The sequence below is a fragment of the Solanum lycopersicum genome, chromosome 7 (assembly GCF_036512215.1).
Source record: "Solanum lycopersicum chromosome 7, SLM_r2.1".
Taxonomy (NCBI): Eukaryota; Viridiplantae; Streptophyta; class Magnoliopsida; order Solanales; family Solanaceae; genus Solanum; species Solanum lycopersicum.
The window spans coordinates 64523996-64545067 of NC_090806.1; the positions used below are offsets into that span (position 1 = coordinate 64523996).

The 21072-nt window shown below is 37.7% G+C and overlaps 2 protein-coding genes across 2 annotated transcripts; one reads left to right on the forward strand and one right to left on the reverse strand.

Moving 5' to 3' along the window:
* The first annotated feature begins 412 nt into the window (after positions 1 to 412).
* LOC101253299 (homeobox-DDT domain protein RLT2) lies at positions 413 to 17408 on the forward strand. Its single transcript, XM_004243334.5, has 18 exons — positions 413 to 1495; positions 1832 to 2335; positions 5628 to 5707; positions 7320 to 7727; positions 8029 to 8118; positions 8661 to 8825; positions 8919 to 9141; positions 10429 to 10529; positions 10996 to 11082; positions 11172 to 11318; positions 11423 to 11578; positions 12321 to 12530; positions 12668 to 13336; positions 13414 to 13965; positions 14388 to 15008; positions 15138 to 15242; positions 15657 to 15899; positions 16363 to 17408. The coding sequence occupies exons 1-18, from the start codon at positions 1306 to 1308 to the stop codon at positions 17158 to 17160; spliced, it is 5349 nt and encodes a 1782-aa protein (XP_004243382.1). The 5' UTR covers positions 413 to 1305; the 3' UTR covers positions 17161 to 17408.
* A 150-nt stretch (positions 17409 to 17558) lies between these two features.
* t19-8 (DnaJ like protein) lies at positions 17559 to 20868 on the reverse strand. Its single transcript, NM_001246963.2, is given in 3 exon segments — positions 17559 to 18258; positions 19306 to 19733; positions 20598 to 20868. Coding segments are annotated over 3 exon segments (1029 nt in total). The 5' UTR covers positions 20763 to 20868; the 3' UTR covers positions 17559 to 17822.
* Positions 20869 to 21072: the final 204 nt, after the last annotated feature.

A 21072-nucleotide genomic window follows, 5' to 3' on the forward strand; every position in this document is an offset into this window, starting at 1 on the left:
AAATTATTATTATTATTTTCTTTTTTAGAAATATGTCAAGTCAAACTGAGACCAAAAGAAAACAGGTATGAAAGGATTATATAGTTAAAGACCCCTTTGACTAATTAATCAAACCATTATCTACTTAACATTTTATCTAAAACAAGATTAACACGCCGTAAAAACTCAATGATAAAAAACGCAAAAACTGACTCCAATTATCTGGGTCCCATATTCATAATGCGGGAAATAAACTGAAACTTCTCCCCCATTCGCTCTTATCGTCACTCTCCTACACGCGCTCTCAAATAACTCCATCCAACGGCTATCACAGCGAGTGTACAACACTCTCCACCAAAGCGATTTACTCACACCTGACATCCTCGACCAGATCGTAGTACAAAAAGTAACGAACAAAATAACAAGAAAAAAAATTAAAAACCGGTCGGTCCTTGAATATGAAGAGAGAGAATAGAAGTGTTTTTTTTTTTTTAGAGAGAGAAAGGAAGAAAAAAAAAAACTTCCAAAGCACAAAAGCACAAACCCATTTGTGAATCAAAACTTTGGGTTTTCAAAGAATCTGACAATACTAACCTTATACTATATATATATATATATATACCCACCAAGAATTTTATACCAAGAAAAAAAAAAGATTCTTTTTTTTTTTTGCCCCCCTTTTTGGTTTCTTTATTATCAGAGAATGACAGAGTCAAATATAAACTATATTCATTTCATATTTTCATCATGTGGGTGTAACAATTTTCAAGAAAAGATTAGATTTTTGATGGGTGGGTATAATAAGATAAGTAGTAGTAGTAGAAAGAGAAAGTTGTGTTTTTGTGTTCATAGTTTTTCTTTGTTCTTTAATGTCATTAGTACTTGTATAATTGTAGAGATGCTGTTGGCATTAATAATTATTACTACTACTATATCAATTTCAAGAAAGAGTTAATTTATTATCAATATTTAGGCAAATCTCACCACACATCTCAATCAGAGAGTCCTTACAGGGTGCTAGACTTTATTTTACTTTTGGGGGGCAAGAGAGAGAGTGTGTGAGTGTATAGATAATGCTTTCAGTTCAATATACTTTGTGGGTGTGTTTAATTTTCTGTCTTTTCGTCAATACCAAAAGCAACCAACCCCCAATTTCCTCTTTCTCTTTCTATAGCTGCTCTAACCCTAATTTAGAGAGAGAAGTAACAAAAAAAAGGGGGATTTTGATGGGTTGTAAGGGTGGCAGCTGCTATTTTTTAGTTGGGTTTTGATTATTTGAGGTGTAATTTATTTGGGGGAAGTTAAAAATTTCATCTTGTTGCTGAAATGGAGTCTGATGGTGGTGGAAATGGAGAAGCTGATGTTCCTATGGCCGTTGCTGCTGCTGCCACTAGTGATGCTGGAGTAAATGGAAGTTGTGATGCAGGAAAAAAGAAGGTACCAGAAGGGGAGCCTAAGGTTAAGAGGAAAATGAAGACTGCTTCTCAGTTGGAGATTCTTGAGAAGACTTATGCTAGTGGGTTTTTCTTGCTCTTGTCAATCTTTTTCTTAATCTTCCCCATTTTGGTTTTCGATAGATTGTTGGGTGTTATAGTGTTTTTATATTGTTAATTTTTTAGTACTTATAGCAAGGGTATATCGGAAACAACTTATTTGTCTCCTAACGCTGGAGGGGTAAGGTCTGTGGTCACTCTGTCCTTAGGACCCCACCTAGACCCCACTTCACTTGTGGGATTATACAGGATATGTTGTTGTTGTTATAATTATTGATTAGGTATAGATGTTTACTTGTTGCATTTAGAGTTATAGGCTGCAAATTAATGGGGTTGAGTTAATTTTTTTAATTGTGTAGCTGATACTTATCCCTCAGAAGCATTGAGAGCAGAGTTGTCAGTAAAATTAGGCCTCTCTGATAGGCAACTGCAGATGTGGTTCTGCCATAGGAGGCTCAAGGACAGGAAAGCTACGCCAGTGAAGCGGCAGAAGAAGGAAGAAGTTTCACCTGCAGCAATGATTTCTTCTGGTGGACAAGGGGATGAGATGGCAGTGAGTGGTGAAATTGGGAAGGATCATGTCTCTGGTTCTGGTTCAAGAGCAAGTCCGATTGGTCTCATGGACTTGCAGGTGCAACAACAGCTCCATCAGCGAGTTGTTCATCGACCTGGAACTGCAGTTCCTAGGTTTAGACCTGAAATGCCAACTTTGAAGAGATATTATGAGCCACCTCAAGCTATATCCGAGCTTCGGGCTATTGCATTTGTGGAAGCGCAGTTGGGGGAGCCATTAAGGGAAGACGGACCTATTCTGGGAATGGAGTTTGATCCCTTGCCACCTGGTGCATTTGGTGCACCAATTGGTAAATTTACTTCCCATGCTTATTTGTTTGTCTCCTTGGAATTGCATGAAGTTTGATGACTAGTCGATCAAAGTGTTCTGTGATATTTCTGCTCGTATTGTTACACTGATGATAGTTAAATGTGCTAGGATGTATTAATTTACTTCCATTCCCTTTGGTATGTTTATGGCATTGGACCTCTATTCCTCAAATTCATACTATATTGCCTATCAAATTGTTTTCTGATATTTCTGATTCTATTCTGTCGACTGAAGATACTGATCAGAAAAAAAAGGGGCCTTTCTAATGTGGATGACGCTATACTCCTGCTGCTGAAATTTCTGTGCCATTGTTTTAAAAGTAATGGCCTGTTTGGATGGGCTTATAATAAGTAACTTATAAGTCAAAAAAGCTAAAAGCCATAGGTAGAGGATACCCTACTTTTGGCTTATTTTTTTAAAGATTAGCCGAAAAGTGAGTGCTTAGAAGCACTTTTAACCTTTCCAAACATCTCGAAAACAAAAAAGTAAAAGCCAAAAGCACCTAAAATAAGTTAATCCAAACTGGCACTAAGTGTTGTTGCTTTCATATTGGCCCATCTCCAAGTAATTCCTCTTTGTAGATACAAGTAATTTGACTTTGTTCTCCATTTCATTTTTAACCTTTATGCAACTGAAGTGGTTTGTTAACAATGATTAAACTTCTTGAAACATGCATAAGGACATATGACTTTTTTCCCAAAGTGTTGGTATGAAAGAGGCAGCAAAAGTGGTTTGGCATGCTGTATAGCAATGTTCTGCATAAACCTACAAAAAATGAAGCCAAAAGTTGTTAAGCAATCTGCACAGCATTATCTGTTCCATCAAACAAAATTATACTCCCTCTGACTCTCATTACTTGTCCACTTTTGAATTGGCACACCTTTTAAGAAATCAATCATTGACATAGTGAGTTTACCATTTTATGAAGTGGATGAATTAAAAATTTAAGATTTTCAAGTTGTACCTTTTCCAAAATTAATTAATTGAGGGTATAAGAGGTAAAAAATTTCCTTTCTTGATTTGTCAAAATGGACAAGTAAAAAAGGAAAATAGTAAAAATTCTCAAGTGCAAATGTTAACTTTCTCAAAAAAAAATAAAAATTCTTATGTGCTGAATTCAAGTACAGTTTCCGCACCTATCAGTTCAACCATCATAATTTATGGCACAATTTAGGCATCTTAAGCGTTTTTGTTGCTTTGTCTTTGCGCTCTTCTTTCATTTATGGCACAAATTGTGCCGCACAATTTGCATTCTTTTTTAATCAAGAAATAGGACACAACACCTTGATTTGCATTGTTGAGTTCCACTTTGTTTTCTGTTCCAGTTAAAGTTGGAACTCCCGTAGACTGCCCATTCTTCTTAAGTTTTCATCTTGAGTTTCCCATTTATGTTTTTCCTTCCAATCCTATTAACAGCCTTTAGGCGGTTCTTAGTTGGGAAGGAGTGGAAAATAACTTCTTCTCCTGTAACTCTTCTTGTTGGCTGTTTGTTAGGAAATTACAAAGTTGTAGTACGATATATACCTGCAGCGTGTGCTTTTGTGTCTCTCCAAAGTGTTCCTGAATAGTTGTGAAACTGTATAAATAGTTTGTGCAACACAATGGGGTCTGGGGACAAAGTATAACTCCCTCCGTTTCAAAATAAGTGGTGTTTTTAGCTTGGATATACCCCTTAAGATAACTATTCAGTCCTAGAAAATAAGAAGTGTTTTACTATCTTACCCCTAATCAAATGCCTTGAAGAAAGAAGTGGTTCTTTAATGGTGTAAAACTTAGTGTACTAAAATTTCGGTAATTTTGGAAGAAATACTTAATTCTTCTTGATTATGTAAAACACTACTTGTTTTGAAATAAAATCAAAAGGTAAAGTCACCATTTTTTTGAAACAGGGGAGTACAAACTATACTACTTCCTCTATCCCAATTTATGTGATGTAGTTTGACTTGGCACGAAGTTTAAGAAGTATGAGGAAGACTTCACAATGTTCCAAAACTATTTTTAAAAAAGAGTACACTTTTGAGGACTTGTTGCCAAATTAGTGGGACCCAACATGGCTAAAATGTTGGTAGCCTCATTAAATATTTGTCAAATAACGAACTATACCATTCTTTTTAGGACTGACTAGAAAGGAAAATGTGTCATACAAATTCAGTCAGAGGGAGTACAAATCCCTTGCTTGCTTAGATATTGGAAAAAGTGAATACAAAGTAATCATTCGTGTGACCTACTATATGCTAAGGAAGACAAAAAAGAACCAGGCTAGGCCTCCCCCTTCTGTTCACCTTCTTGTATCAACATTTAAATTAGAAACTTCAGAAGAAGAAATTAGAGCTTTAGAATCATCCACAATGTGTCCAAAGCTAGGGCATGGTCTTGTTGTGCACATACTCTAGACCACCTATTGCAAAACCCCATCAGCCAGGTCAGGTGACTTAAAAAGACCAAACATGGATCACCTGCTAAGAAAATGGTAAATAAGGTAAATGCGGGAGAACTAAGTGCTCCTTTGGCCTCAACCTTGCTGCTGAAACTATTCCCGACTGATTACTTAAAGCATATGATTAAATTATAATTGTAATATACTTATAAAAAAAAAGATATAGTTGATTTCTTTGGCTTCCAATTTTCTCATGAATTTTTTTTTGCAAGTTTTTTCTTGGTCCCTTTACCTTCCATCAAAAATACTACAAGCTGTTTTAACTTCTTGTGGTGAGAAGTACTAATAGAAAATTCGTCTTGAGAAAAAGAAACCTTGTGTGGACTATACACGAACCACTGGGAACAATTATTAGTTGCTTGTGTGTTGGTTTTTTAGGATTTGCAGGAATTATACTTTTTGAAGAATTTGTTGTTGATTTGCCTGTTTAACTGTTTTCTTTCCATATTACTTTTTTCAAACCCAAAAAGAGAGAGAGAGCTGTAATTGCTTTTCAGGCCCTAGCCACCAAGGGAAGTAATTGGAGCCTCCATTCGATGAACACTGATAAACTTAAAAGACATGTGATTTTCTTGAGGGGCTTAAGTTGGATTGACATACACTATATTAAATTTTGTGAATGTATCGGTTCACCAGTGTCATGTATATTTGGGTTTTTGCAAGTTGATATGCTCCTGCTAGTTCTGAGAATGTAAAGAATGTTTTGTGGTTAATCTTCCTTGGTCTTCATTTCTGTTGGTTATCTTGCTCTGTTGTATATTCTTTTACAATGTGGCCCCTATGTTGTGAAGGTATGTTTAAAGTTGATGAGTGTTTTTCTTTCTGCATGCAACAGTGGCAGCCATGCAGCACAAACCAGCCGGACGACCTTTTGAAGCTCAAATCTATGAGAGACCAGATGTTAATGCAATCAAGGTCAGCCTCTTCACTTGCTTATTCCAATCCATATGTGTTAACAATGTTAGGATCTTTTTATGAAACAATTAGTAAGTCTGGTTAGAGGTGTGATGAAAAATGAACTCATGAAGTCATACAACTGACTCAAAAAAATAAAATGAAGTCACTCAACGTTTGTATCAACTAAAAAACATGGAAGATAAGCACACAAAGGTGGTGCCTCAGGCCTAGTGATGAAGTGGGTTGAGAATCATCAGGTGTATGTTCAATTCCCAAGGGGGGCAAAAACACTAGGTGATTTCTCCTCATCAGCCCAACTTTGGTAGATAGAGTTACCTGGTACCTTTGCGGGGTTAAGGTAGCATGTTTGGCAGAATTAGTCGAGGTGCGTGCAGGTTGACCTGGACACGGGTATTAGTCAAAAGCATGGAAGATAGTTATAAATATTCTTTTAGTAGACCACTTGTGGATTACACTGGTTATGTTGTTGTTGTTGTTGTAGTAGACCACTTGCTCTTCCTTATAAATATTGTTACGGTATGAAACATTGGTTTCTCACGAAGTCTCCTATTTTGTCTGGTTAATGGTTAAGGAAGCAGTCCTTACACAGGACAATGTTATGAAGAGAGAACCGTGTGTTCCAGGTGTTTGAGACTGTTAGCCATCTATTTTTACATTACAAGTACACCATCAGTTGTGGTGAATATTCCTAAGCCTCAAAGGCATCTCCTGGACAATGCCCAAGAAGATGGCTGAGGCATTACTATGCTGGGAGGAAGCAGGTGTACATGCTAAGGACAGAGGTAGGTGGAGAATTATCTTGGGGGCTAAACTAAAAGCAAAATGCAGTATAGTTTGGAAAGAACGGAACTCAATATGTTTTGAGAGCATAGAGAACAATGTGCAGAATGTTAAACTAATCTGCATTTTACTTTTTAGTTTTTTTGGTGTAATCAGTTATACTCAATGACACTGTCTCTAGTCTTGATGTGCTAGACTCAATCTAGACATAGAGAAGTGAAATCAGGAGTACGCTTGTATTTTAGGTTACAGTACATGGGTTGTTCAACATGTTTTGTGCCTTCATTACTTTTTTCCTTCTTCATAGATTAGATGTTTTAATTTTCCACTAGTTTGGTTCCTCTTCAATTCAGAACCTTATGACTGTTGTAGTGACGTCATTCGTGGGGTCCTCACTAAAAAATGTGCGTACTTTACTTCTGTTACATATGGTTATGTGATTGGAGTAATTAATAAAAGGTTCAGGTTCTGTAAACTACTTGGACACTTGTGATTGAAATTTATTTAGCATGATTGATTTAACTATCCTCAGTTGCTGATTCCTGGATAATTCAAAGCGAAAAGGTGAAAAGAGTCACAAGCTGATGAAGGAAAGAAGACCGTATCATAGTTAAGGGCTAGTTTAAGGCATGTAAAATGCTTGCTGTTGTATATTTCTAAAATAACAAAAATTTGGAGCTAGAGAAATTATAAAGGAAAAGAGGATTTATATGTTTATCAGGTATATCATCTTTTGTTTCAGATGACGAGGATTTTTAGTGATATGTATATTTTAGAATAACTCCTACAGTAGTGGAGGAGAATTAACAATTCAGAAATTTCATGCCAGGGTACCACAAGGACTTTGCGTGAATACCAGTTTCTTCCAGAGCAACCATCAAATAGAAGCGATAGCTATGAACAATCTGTACCATCTCATCATTACCGTTCAACTGAAGTTCAGAGCACCAGAGCCATCTTATCAACTGGGAGGTCATTTATTCATGGAAGTGAGCAAGTGGCCTCTGGATGCAGTATTCCTGGTCTGATCCCGACTTTAAATCTTCTGCCTCAAGGGAGGCAGGGTCACATATCTCCAGCTTCTGCTGAGGTCGAGGCTGTTCCACAAAGATCTCTTGTGAACATTGAAGTGGAGGCTAGTTATAGTGGTCAGCCAATGATGGCGTTGGAGAGTCCATTTATGTCTTCTGATAAAAGAGTCATCCATGACGAGGAACGGTTGGAAAGAAAGCGAAAGGTTTCAGCAGATATCTATTCTTCTTCTTCTTCTTCTTCTTTTGGATATAGTGCTAATATTCTTTTACAATTTGTACAGCCTCCGTCAGTGTTACGTTCTGTTTATACACGTGTTGTCACCTGTTAAAAAAATAACCTGTTACCTTACTCCTGTCTGAATATGAAAATTTTGTAATTTATCTTTTAAAATTTTCCTTAAAGAGGTGAACAATAATCTTTGAACAAATTTTATCTTTCTTGGTAAGAGCTGTTTCTCTGCTTATGTTTTGGCCTTTATAGTTGTTTACCTATGTGTCTTGCAGAGTGAAGAGGCAAGAATCGCAAGAGAAGTGGAGGCCCATGAGAAGAGGATCCGGAAAGAGCTTGAGAAGCAAGACATGTTACAAAGAAAGGTCTCTCCTCCTATTCATCACAAAATGTTCTTTTCGATAGTTGGATGAATGCATTATTTACTTGCAATCATTTTATTCTTTTGGTACATAAAATAACTCATGAATGCTACGTCAATATGGTGCTAATCTACAAAAAGTCTAGACTCTGTATACAGTATAAGCATTCCATCAACTGGGCAATTATCTATACCAGAGGTATGTGTTACTGTGTTGTATAGCAGAGGCTAGGATATTCCCTCCTCTGTTTTATGTATCTACTATATATACAACAGTCGAGGATCTCATCCTGGCTTTAACCCAAAAATAAAGGTATGTTTTGCTTGCATCAGATGTAAATGTAACATAACATAATTTATGACTTTGACCTGAGATATTCAATTAATTAGAAATTATCTCCTACCTCTCTCTCTCTCCCCATAAAACCCTCCCAAAAAAGGATAGTTCTGCATAGCTTCTTTTTTCTAGCTCCCAGATTACCTAACCTCCAACCTGACATTTGAGTGGTCCTAATACTTGAAATCCTAATAATTGCTTATCTGCAGAGAGAAGAGCAAATGAGGAAAGATATGGAAAGACAGGACAGGGAAAGGCGGAAAGAGGAAGAAAGACTGCTCCGCGAAAAGCTGCGTGAGGAAGAGAGGTATCAGCGTGAGCAAAGGCGTGAGATGGAACGAAGACAGAAGTTTTTGCAGAAAGAGTCTATGAAAGTAATTCATTTTGAAATTTCCTTATTAGAGGCATGCCTCTTTTGATAGTTTTAGGCAGAATATTGAGTTTGTTTCCTCCCTTGCTTCCTGTAGGCAGAGAGAATGAGGCTTAAAGAAGAAATGCGCCGAGAGAAGGAGGTTGCAAGGCTTAAAGCGGCTAACGTAAGGGCTAATGCCCGAAGAATAGCGAAAGAATCAACAGAATTAATTGAAGATGAACGTCTGGAATTGATGGAGCTAGCAGCCTCAAAGAAGGGTTCGCCCTCAACATTGTCACTTGACAGTGAAACTCTACAAAATCTAGAAGCATTTAGAGGTAGTTCCCATAACATATGCTTAACCTGTAGTAGAAGTTTGTTCTTGTATATTGATCAGAAATTTACTTGCTACTACCTGAAAAATAAGCTTGAAAAACAGCCTCTTGAAGAAATGCAAGGTAAGGGTGCATGCAAAAGACCCACGTGGTTCAGCCTTTCCCTGGACCCCAGACCCTTTATCTGCTGTTGAATGTTCTTTTCAGTCATATGTGTGACTTCATGTCTTTGTGGACTTCGTCAGTTCTGTTATTTCATGAAAAGAATGCTCTCATCTTTACTACTGAATATTCCTTCCCATCCCATTTCATATGACATTATTTTACTGGTGCATAGTTTGAGATGTTATTTCAACTTGTCTATTACATAAAGAGGAGGGGAAGAAAATATTATATGTAGTAATTAGTTGGATACAGTAAACATGAGATCGAGTTCAAACTAATTGAATTTGAATTCTCTTACTGGAAAAAGAGAATCTTAAACTTGTGTAAGTTTTGTAAATTATACCATCCGGGAAAGTACAGCTTGGCATGTTCAACATAAAAGAGTCATATAAATGGGGTATAGGGATATCAACCTCATTATGATAAGTGAATCTTTTATTTCCACGGAATTTCTGACACTCCTTTCATTCTTTTCCCTGTGGATGAAAGCATAGTTGTGGCTATTGATGTCTTTCTTTCAATAGAAACTGAGTTTCTCTCTCTCTCCTTTTATTTTAATTCTGTATTTCCTTTTTAGTTTATGGTTAGAGAGAGTGGATGGTTTTTGAGTATTAGTATCTTATGCCCTTTTCAGATACAGTTGATGGACATGCTCACTGACTTATTATGTACTGAAATACTCCGTTTGCATTCGAATGAGCACTCTTTACTCAAAAGTCGAAACTGATGAACTATATTCACTATTCTTTCTTCCATGTTTCATGTTTTGAAAAAATATATGAGAAGTCCAAATGACAAAGATTTTGCTCCTCCCTTTTGATCAGAAATGAACTCAAAAAGAAACATTCTCTGTTCGGTCAATGGTTTGTTATTTTGTGAACATTAAGCCTTGTCTGACTCAAAGTTGATTCTAATGACTTATGCAGTTGTATGAATCTAGTTCATATGTTTCTTGAAATGTACACTTACAAATGCAGGGGGATATATTATTATATTTTGAATTATCTTGAGAGCAATTGAACCCCCCCGGTTTCAGACCAATATTGATTGTTACTTGTGGTTCCTCTATTTTAACTGTTCTCTCTATTCAGGATGCTAAGTATCCAAAATTAATTTATTCTTCAGATTTGCTCAATGAATTTCCACCAAAGAGTGTCTGCTTGAGAAAGCCATTTGAAGTTGAGCCATGGACATGCTCTGAGGAGGATGTGGGTAATCTTTTTATGGTGAGACCATTTACCATCTTCTTCTTAATTAAAACACACAGTTCTGTTTTATTTATCATTTTATTTTGAGGAGTGGAGCTCTTGTTTGGTCTGTGGTGGTGCTGTGGAGATCTCCACCTAATTTTGAAACAAGTCCATCCTAAAATGTCAACATTTTACAATGTTTGAATTGGCTGATAACATTTTGGAAGGCAAGGGTTATTAAGAGCAAAGATAACTAATTGAGCGCCCATAGGTAAAAATCTTGTATTTCGTGGACATTACTCTGTTGATATTCATTGTATTCTTCCCATCAGCACTAAAATTTTTGTATGTGGACTGGAGTCAAATGAAAACCATGTAGCTCCTACAGAATTATTTCTCAACCAGATTATATGGTGAAATTAGCCCTATAAGCATCTGGGGTTGCTTGGGTTTATGAATAGGGACATTTTCTAAGTATATCTTTTGTCCTTCCTCTCTTCAGGTTTGGAGATTCTTAATTACTTTTTCGGATGTTCTCCATCTCTGGCCATTCACTTTGGATGAGTTTGTACAAGCATTCCATGATTATGTAAGTTAAGTCTTTTTCTTTTGGATCTATAATTTTGTAATTTTCCAGATTAATTGCATAGATATAATATTCGGACACCCTACTTTCAGGATCCAAGGCTGCTCGCAGAAATACATATTGCTCTTCTCAAATTGATAATAAAAGATATTGAAGATGTTGCTAGAACACCTGCCAGTGCAGTAGGAGCAAACCCAAATGTGAATCCTGGAGGCGGACACCCTGATATAGTCGAAGGGGTAGATTGTTCATGTTATTGGTTTTTGGTGCTTGTCTGGTTAGGAATGTGATGTGTTTTGTTGCCCATCATTGTGAAATGTTTTAGTCATGTACTTTGTAACAGGCATATGCATGGGGTTTTGACATAAGAAGTTGGCAGAGCCACTTGAATGCCCTGACGTGGCCTGAAATACTGCGGCAGTTTGCACTTTCTGCTGGTTTTGGACCCAAGCTAAAGAAACAAAGTGTTGAACCAGCTTATCCACGTGATGAAAATGAGGTATGATTTTCCTTTTCCTTTTATTCACTTCCTCCACAAGAAATTGGTCTGCCAACCACAACAAACCCACTGAAATCCCACAAGTGGGTCTGAGGAGGGTAGAGTGTATGCAAACCTTACCCCTACCTTGTGAAGGTAGAGAGACTAGTGCCAAATTCAGCATATTAAATGCCAGTTGATTGCAGTAGTGGCACAAAAAACTTGCTCTACCAGTTAGCTTAGAAGGCTGTTGATGAGCTTTATTTCAGTAATTTTATTGGATTTTCAATAGTTTCAAGCAATTTAGCAAACATTATGATCGATTGCCTCAATTGACTGATGCGCTGATTTTGAATGCATCTTATGGGGGTTACTTATCTCAAAAGTCTAAAATAAGAAAAAATAAAACTATACATATGTTTGGTATGTAGTGTTTTCTAATCATGTAAGAGAAGTGCTCAACACTCTAGTATACTAGGTATTTCTTTTTACTTATAATGCTGTGTCGGGGTTATCTTGTGCAAACCTCAAGTATTTTCACTAGGTGCCCGCTACCTCCCACCAGTATAAGTATTAGATAACATGTTCCACCTAGCCCAGGCAATACTAGGTGCTTCTGATGCCCAGTTTATGCATTTTGCCTTCGGAGTTTTCAGAACAAGTTGGATCTAACTTGTTAAACTCACTGGTCATGTGATTTCTTTTCCTTTTCATTCATGTGGTTTTTCTTATCATGTCACCTCCAACTTGGTTGCTGCTACAGTGTAATAATGGGGCAGATATCATTTCCAACTTACGAAGTGGAGTTGCTGCTGAGAAAGCCGTTGCCAAAATGCAAGAGAGGGGCTTCTCTAATTTGCGGAGATCTAGGCATCGATTGACACCTGGAACAGTCAAATTTGCAGCATTTCACGTTCTTTCACTTGAGGGAAGTAAGGGCCTTAATATCCTTGATGTTGCTGAAAAGATTCAGGTACTTTTGCTGAACCTTATTATCTGGAAGTTGGTGAAGGATTTAGGTAATTTGGTGATCATGTGATGCTGTTTCCTGTTGTTCTTTTAGCTGACTTATATATATATATATATATAATTTTTTTTTTTTGGGTGAAGAAATCTGGTCTTCGGGATCTGAGAACCAGCAAGACACCTGAAGCATCTATTTCTGCTGCATTATCGAGGGATACAAAGCTTTTCGAGAGAACAGCTCCTTCGACATATTGTGTACGTGATCCTTACAGGAAAGATCCTGGTGATGCTAATGCCATTCTCTCCGCAGCTAGGGAAAAAATTCGAATGTTTAAAAATGAGTATGTGAATGGAGAAGAAACAGAGGATGTTGAGAAAGAGGTTGAAAGGGATGATGAGTTTGAAAGTGATGCGGCTGATGATCCTGAAGTTGATGATTTAGTCTCCGAGCTAAAATTTGCAGAGACTCCTGAGACTCAAAAAATCGATAGAACTGATGGACGGAGTTCTAGTTTTGACTTGACTCAGACACCGGAAGATCTCTGTATGCAGAATTCAACCGCAATGATGCATTCAGTAAATTTCGGGGAGTTAAAAGCAACTGCTGGTGATCAATCGACTGCAAGTGGTGTTGAAGCAGTTAATCTTGATCAAGAAGATACAGTCATTGATGAAAACAATGCTGGTCAAAGATGGGTTCAAGGGCTTATGGAAGGGGAGTACTCTGATCTCACTGTTGAAGAGCGCCTTCATGCGCTTGTTGCCTTAATTGGTATTGCAAATGAGGGGAATTCCGTTCGCCTTATATTAGAGGTTTGTTGATAATGATGTCTTGTATTCTTTTCTTATCAATTTTCCTATTTATGAACTTAGTTTTGAAATCTTTTCAGGAGCGACTGGAAGCTGCATCTGCATTGAAGAAGCAGATTTGGGCAGAGGCACAGCTCGATAAACGTCGTTTCAAGGAGGAGTTCTTACTGAAGGTACAATATCCATCAGTTAGAAGCAACACTGAACAAATTTGCTCAGTTACTTCCATGGAGGCAAGGCAAAGTCCATTGCATGCTGTTGGTCACAATGAAGTGGCAGACATACCTTCACTTCAGCAAGAAGCCATGCATAAATTGCCAGATGAACCCAATAATCCTAGTAATGTTGCTGTAGAAAAGACTTGCCAAATGCAAGAGACATATGGAGGTCAGGATAATTCACAGCCCCAGCATTTTGCTTATGTTGCCGAAAAGTCGCGTTCCCAGCTGAAAGCTTATATTGGCCATAGGGCGGAAGAGACATTCGTTTATCGGTCTCTGCCCCTTGGTCAAGATCGCAGACGTAATCGGTACTGGCAGTTTATCACATCACCCTCTCGAAATGATCCAGGCTCTGGCAGGATTTTTGTGGAGTTACGTGATGGTAGATGGAGGCTAATTGATTCTGAAAAGGTATAATATTCAAGTGCTATTTCAACTTTCTGCATCGCAGTTTTTGTGCAAGAGTTATGCCATTAGTTACCATTATATGTTTTGAGGGGACTAATTTCACCTTACCTCATTTGGATTTATGTGCATTATCAATAATACCCCTTCCTCCCACCCACACTTTTTTTTTTTGTGGTAAAACCCAAACCAAACACCTCTGTCCAGGAACCAACTAAACCACCATCCTTAATGGCGGGTGGAGGGTCCTTGCCACATCCTTTTCTCCTTGGTCTTTCAGAAAGTGATTTCTGGATTATGTTTACCCTTTTCTTACCCTGTTAGAGGTTGTATTTTTAAGCTACTATACATGCTATAGAGGCTCATGATCAAGGTTCATATCTATATGTATATTTATTTATGATAAAGTCTCTTTCTTTTACGTGTAGGATTTCAATTGTTTAATGGCTTCTTTGGATATTCGTGGAATTAGAGAATCTCATTTGCATTCAATGCTTCAAAATATTGAAGCAACTTTCAAGGCAACTGTTAGGAAGCATAAGTACACTGAAGTGGAACTTGATGACTCCGTGAAAGAGCATACCTCTGAAACAGTACCTAGCATTGATTATTGTTCAAACACTGGTGGCTCTAAGAGCACAATCTGTTTATCAAACCAGGAAACTTCAGAACCTTCAACTTCCTTTCTTCTTGGGTTTGGAAGGAACAAAATGGAGGACTCTGATGCCTTGAGGAGATATGCTGATCTAGAGAAGTGGATGTGGGAAGAATGTGTTCATCCCCAGTTTCTATGTGCAAGGAAGTATGGAAGGATGAGATGTGAAAATTTGATCAGTACTTGTAATAATTGCCATGACACATACTTCTTGGAAGATAAACACTGCCCTTCTTGTCATAGGACATTCAGTCCGACAAAGAGTTCATACTTTTTGGAGCATGTAGCTCTATGCAAAGAGAAATTGGAGGATCTATTTTGGCCTCTGTGTATCATGGACTCATTACCTCCTCTTCGTGTTAGATTGCTAAGAGCGCAGTTAGCTTCAGTGGAGGTAACATACTCTTCCCTGCATCATTGGATCTAGTCTCTGGCTTCTGTATCGACTTCTGAAAGAACATTTTGCTTGTGACCTCTTCTATATGTGCTTTTGATTTCATGGAAGGTGATATTTGTTTTATAGGCCTGTATCCCTCCTGAGGCTCTTCAGCCTGTTTGGTCAGAATTATATCGAAGATCTTGGGGTACAAAGTTGCATATTGCTTCAGCAGCTGGCGACCTCCTTCAGGTCCTCTTGTTGTCTATAGTTATTCTAGTTTTTACACACGAGATTTCCTGGTTGCTAATCATGCATATCAACTGGAATTATTAGCTTATCAATATTTACTGAGAGATTCTTCATCAAAAATGTTAGAGAAAGACAAAACATTACCGAGTGCTATGTTGCTCGGGATCTCCAAATTGTTGCCACACCTGTGTTGGATTCTCCAAAATGCACTACTTTGGAGTATCTAACACACCCGTTGACATTTTTGAGGAGTCAGAGCAACATAAAACTACTTTAGCATATCACGAACATAAAGAAACACCCTGTCTGACCTTATTGTTGTCTTTTCTTCTGTTAATTGGTTCTTGTTGCACATTTGCTGTAGAAGTTCTCTATATCTGAATAACATTAACCATCTTCTCCTGTGTCTCTTAGATTCTGACATTATTGGAAGGTGCCATCAAGAGGGAATATTTGATATCAAATTATGAAACTACAAATGAGTTGTTGGGTGCTGTTAGCAACTCGAATCTTGATGGGATGGTGGCGGTGTTACCTTGGGTTCCTCACACAACATCTGCTGTTGCACTTAGGCTTATGGAACTTGATTGCTCCCTCTGTTATACACAGCAGCAGAAAGCTGAATCTCTGAAAGATGAAGAATCTGCAGATTTCACTGTAAGCTCTTCTCATACTGTTGTTCTGACCTAATAGATAGCTGTTTCATCAGATTTGAGGAATGTTTGGAAGAGTAATTTTATTTCAAGGATTTCATTTTTCTTGCATCAATCCAATATTTCTTCCGCTTGAACCCCCGATTATGATTTCATGAAACATTCCCCTTGTTGAATCCATGATAATGTTTTAGATTACGCCAGTTTTGTCCCAATTATGGACAATGATTTGCTGGTTTCAACCTCCAAGTTCTTATAAAAAGTGGGTTTTGTGGGTGACTTTGAACATCTGATGTTGTGTTTCAGAAGGACCATTTTGTTTTTGCACTAAATAACAATTTTGGATTCTTAGCCTGCACACGTCACATATATGTTCTGATGGCTCTTTTTCTGCTCTAGTGGTCTTTTTTAAGCTTCTGCTTGGTGACTTCGTATTCACACATTGAATTTTTCCATATATGCCTCAGATGTTTAAAACCAACTATGCTCAAGTGAAGAGAGCTACGAGGGTTATATCTGCTGAAGCTCGTGAATATGAAAAGCTAGAACCAGATTATTCAGTTAAGGTAGGAAGCGGACATGCTAATTCAGGACAAGGGCGTAATCGTGTAAGAGGAGGAGCTCATTGTCGCGTCCATGGAGGCAAATCTCAGAGAAAAGTCAATGCATCCAGATCTGACTCTGCGCAGAGAAGTTCAACAAAGAACAGTGACAGACTAGGCCACCTTCCTGCCTGGAAAGGTCAAGACCGCGGCAAAGGAAGACGTAAAAGAGGTCGTCGCTCAGTTCGTAATAGACAAAAGCCAGTCAAGAATGTGGAAGAAGTTTCGCCCGAAGAAGTGCCCATCACCAGTCAGCAAGATTGGAATGATGTTGAAGATGAAGAAACACCTCAATTTGAGGCGCCTGATAACGACAGTGATTCTGGAACATCAGGAAGTGAAGATTATAAAGGCCAAACAACCGTCAATGATTATGAAGACTTAATGGTTGCTGACTACGGTTCTTTCAGTGGTAGAAATGATCACGCATCAACCAGTGTGAGTTACAACATCAGCCAACGTTATACTGAAACTGCTGAAGATGGTATTGGTGATTACGAGGATGACCATGATGAAGAGGACGAGGAAGATGGATTGGCCAATAAAAACGTCCAAAGATACTTTGATGGCGAGTCCGATGATGAGGGGGACAGATTTATGGATGAAGATCTTGTTGAAACCCCAAATAAAGATTCAGAATCATCATCCGAGTATAGTGATTGACAACAGTTATTGAACCCAAAGGTATTTTCTTCTCATGAGCGCGAAAGGCGTCTTTCAATCAGTGCTCGCGTTGACACAGTTGAAGAGCGCCAATGTTTGTTATGAAAGGATCATTAGTTCTAATTCTAACTGTTTATAGTTAGCATCCAACTTGAAAATAGTACAGTGCTTCTCTTTACACTTAACATATGTATTACTATTACATGGCAAGTAACTTAATGTGGTAATATATCTAGCGTTAAGTAATATATCTAGCGTTCTTAACCCGCGAATGTCATCGATACTCACAGGTTGCAAAGTAAAGGAGGGTTGGTACACTTGAAGAATTCAATTTCATCAAGAAATTCACACATGCAGTTAACTTAAATCCAATCTCTCTATTGCTGAAAACATTCATAACAGACAACATGTGAGATATCACTAATGATTCAACAACCAAAAGGCCTGTGAATTTTCAAGACTTATTCCAAAAAAAGTAAATGTATTGCCTGTTGTTGAATGGATATACTGAACAATACCCATAATAAACAGAAACAAAATTCTACTATGCTACGAAAGAGACTCGCCTACGAGCCTAAACCAACGCCCCATCCCATAGCTCCAAATGGTTTAAAGAAAATATTTACACAGAACAAGACCAGCACCAGAGTTGTGCATAAAGCTCAAGAACCCAACAGCTCTTTGATACCAGATTTCTGAGCCACAGTGAGACGAGCAGGGAACTTGATGTCAAACTTGATCCTCAAATTCCCTTTCTTTGACGGATCTTTTGGAAGCGGCATGCCTTCACCTGGGACGATATGTTCATAATTTGGTTGAATCACGTTGTTGATTGGAATTGTTAAGTTCCTTCCATCCAGAGTAGTGAGTTGGACAGTAGTACCGGTTAAAGCTTCAGCCAAAGGAATCTTTTGTGTGACAATCAAGTCATTTCCATCACGCGAGAAAACCTTATGAGGTTTCTCATCTATTATGAAGACCAGATCAGCTGGTATAACACCTGGCTGCTCATTCCCTTTTTCTTGGAAGGTGATCTTTGTACCTTTCTTCCACCCAGGTTTAATTTCGATTGTCAGAATCTCTTGCACAATTCTCTTGCTGCACCCAACACAAGGATACAGGATAAGTTCAGTAGACAAACAGATATCAAAAGCACAATGTGAGTAAATCTAGTAAAGCCACTGGCGAAACAACCACTTAAAATGAGAGCCTCAAATGGAATTCAGAGCGCAAATGATTAAATCGGAAATGCATCCTGATACGACAAATAACTAGTGCAAAGACACAGGAAATAAGTCAACTTAATGACACTTGACAGACAACAATGTGTATTCAGACTCTCAAGAAATTGACCTCAAAATTTTCCTTACAGAGATTTCAAAGACGTTATATTCACTTACAGCTTTCAATATAAATGAATTTGAAGGACCCAACTCGACCTAAAATGCAATATCACTACATCTAGGCTTTATCGATCGTAGCTCAAACTGTAATCATGCATGATAGTACTCTTATTTCAACTAGACAAGATTTGACTGGCTAAATAGTCACAAAATGGCACAAGTAACTTATCAAAGACTTCATGTTCTAAAAGGAAAATCAAAGCAATTCGCAACTAACAAGGGAATAATCAACAGGTTTACCCTCAGCGGCCCAGCGCACAAAGCCTCCCACATCCATTCAAAGTCTGGAGAAGTGCCACACCACAAGGGTGTGATGCAGACAGCCTACCCAAATGCAAGCATTAGTGGCTGCCTACCCTAATCTTTCAAATCTCTCAAAATTAATGACATAAGAAAACTACTACCCCAAGCATTCCATTATCCTCAATATTTTCCAGACACTTGCGAAGAAATAGAAAGGGCACCCAAGGGTATGGACTAGTGGTCAATGAAGTGGTTGAGAGCCATGAGATCTCATGTTCAAATCCCAGAAATTTCAAATAATCATTCATCCAAAAGTGCAACATTGCCAGAAGACAATTGAAGTTCCACATTTGATGGACAAGCAAGGCAAGACACTAACCAGACTGTATGAACACCCCCATTACTTGCCCAATGCAATTTTCTAAGTAGAAAATTGAAGTCAACATAAGAAGTGATTAACCTTGACCAGTAAAACGAATTGTAAGAACCTGATACTTACCCACTCGAATCGGCAATTTCTCTAGAAATTTTCATCTTTTTGGTGGTACCCTTGTAGAGATCCTCAAGATTACAAGGCAAGTTCTGTTGTACCGGAGCCTCTTTCCTTGGGACTGATGAATGCATTGGAACACCACCACCTCCTCCTCCTTCACCGAAGGATGCTGCGAATATATCATCAGTGAACATATTACCAAACCTTGAGCCCCTACCCCCTCCAGGTCCATATGGAGTAGAAAAGCCAAAAAATTCAGCAAATATGTCATCAGCATTTCTACTGTTGAATCTGAATGAAGTAGGGCCATCCCCAGTAGAAAAGTAGGTTGAACCGGCACCAGGACCACCAGCTCCAGGTGGTGGTACCCCGCCCTTGAGCCCTTCTTCACCATACTGGTCATACACAGCTTTTTTCTGGGAGTCGCTAAGCACCTAGTAAATATAATGCAGAAACACAATAGTCATCTATTTAACATTCAAGTCATATAATATCTAATAATAACACCAATAAAAGAGAATCTGTAAAGATAAATCATTGGAATCAGATTCGCCAGTTCAGATACTTGCTGCAAATGAAAACATCAATCCCTACTTCACAATAATGTTTCAAGGACAGTGCCAGTTGTAGCTTTGGTTCAAAGATTGCATTTATTCTTAAACATGCATCGAATACGTAAAAGATTATATAAATTTAGAATCCAAAACTAATAAACTTCATATCCGGGTTCTGCCTCTAGTTTCGAGCTGCGAAAAACTGTTTCCTATCACAAGTGATTTTTTTTAACAACAAAAACATAAAACCTATCACTAGTGATCTTTCAATCTTTTCTTCCTACACCTTTCAACTATAAAATTTTGTGATATAAGTGCTTTTCTTCAGTAATAATTGATAGTTACACAATTCAAACACATCAAACGTACACCAAATTAAAAATCAATAAACCCTAAATTCAATTCGAACCTCCACAAAACTACCAAATTATGAAAAATGGTTCGGATCTAAAAGAATGAGATCATTTGCTTGGTGAATTCAGAATTCAAACAAGTGATTGATTAAGAACAAAGCAATCCAACAATTAAGTTAACCTATACAAGTTCATATCAACAAAAACATACAAATTAGGTTCCAAGAAAACACAAAACCGATCATTCTTTTTGCAAGATTATAAACACTAAACATTCTAAACCCTCAAATTAATCAGCATTTAAACCAAGATTCAGAACCCCATTAGACTATAAACGAATAAAGATTGAAACTTTAAACAAAAAACCCACAAGGAAAATTGGAAAACATACATCATACGCTTCAGAGATCTGTTTGAACTTAGCTTCAGCTTCTTTTTTGTTTTGTGGGTTCTTATCCGGATGCCATTTCATGGCAAGTTTTCTATAAGCTTTCTTCAAATCATCATCTGTAGCGTTCTTATCAACACCCAATACTTTGTAATAATCAACCCCCATCTTCTCTACTACTGCTTCGTTTCTCTTCCTTTTCTTCAGTTTGAGAAATTTGGGTTTTTGAAGAAAAATGATTCTTGAAGATTGCTTCAGTATATGAATTTGCGGAGAAAAAAAGAGAAGGAAAAGTGCAGGAGAAGACCGGAAAATGCAAAAACTAACAGAGTCGAGAAAACTGTGGAAGATTCCAGAACCAGTTCATTATTAGAACTAGGGTTAGTGGACACTATTTTAGCCACGTCATTATAAGTTCAGGTTTTTCTCGAAATCGAATTAAAATTGATAATTTTTGTTAAAAATGTTACTACTAATT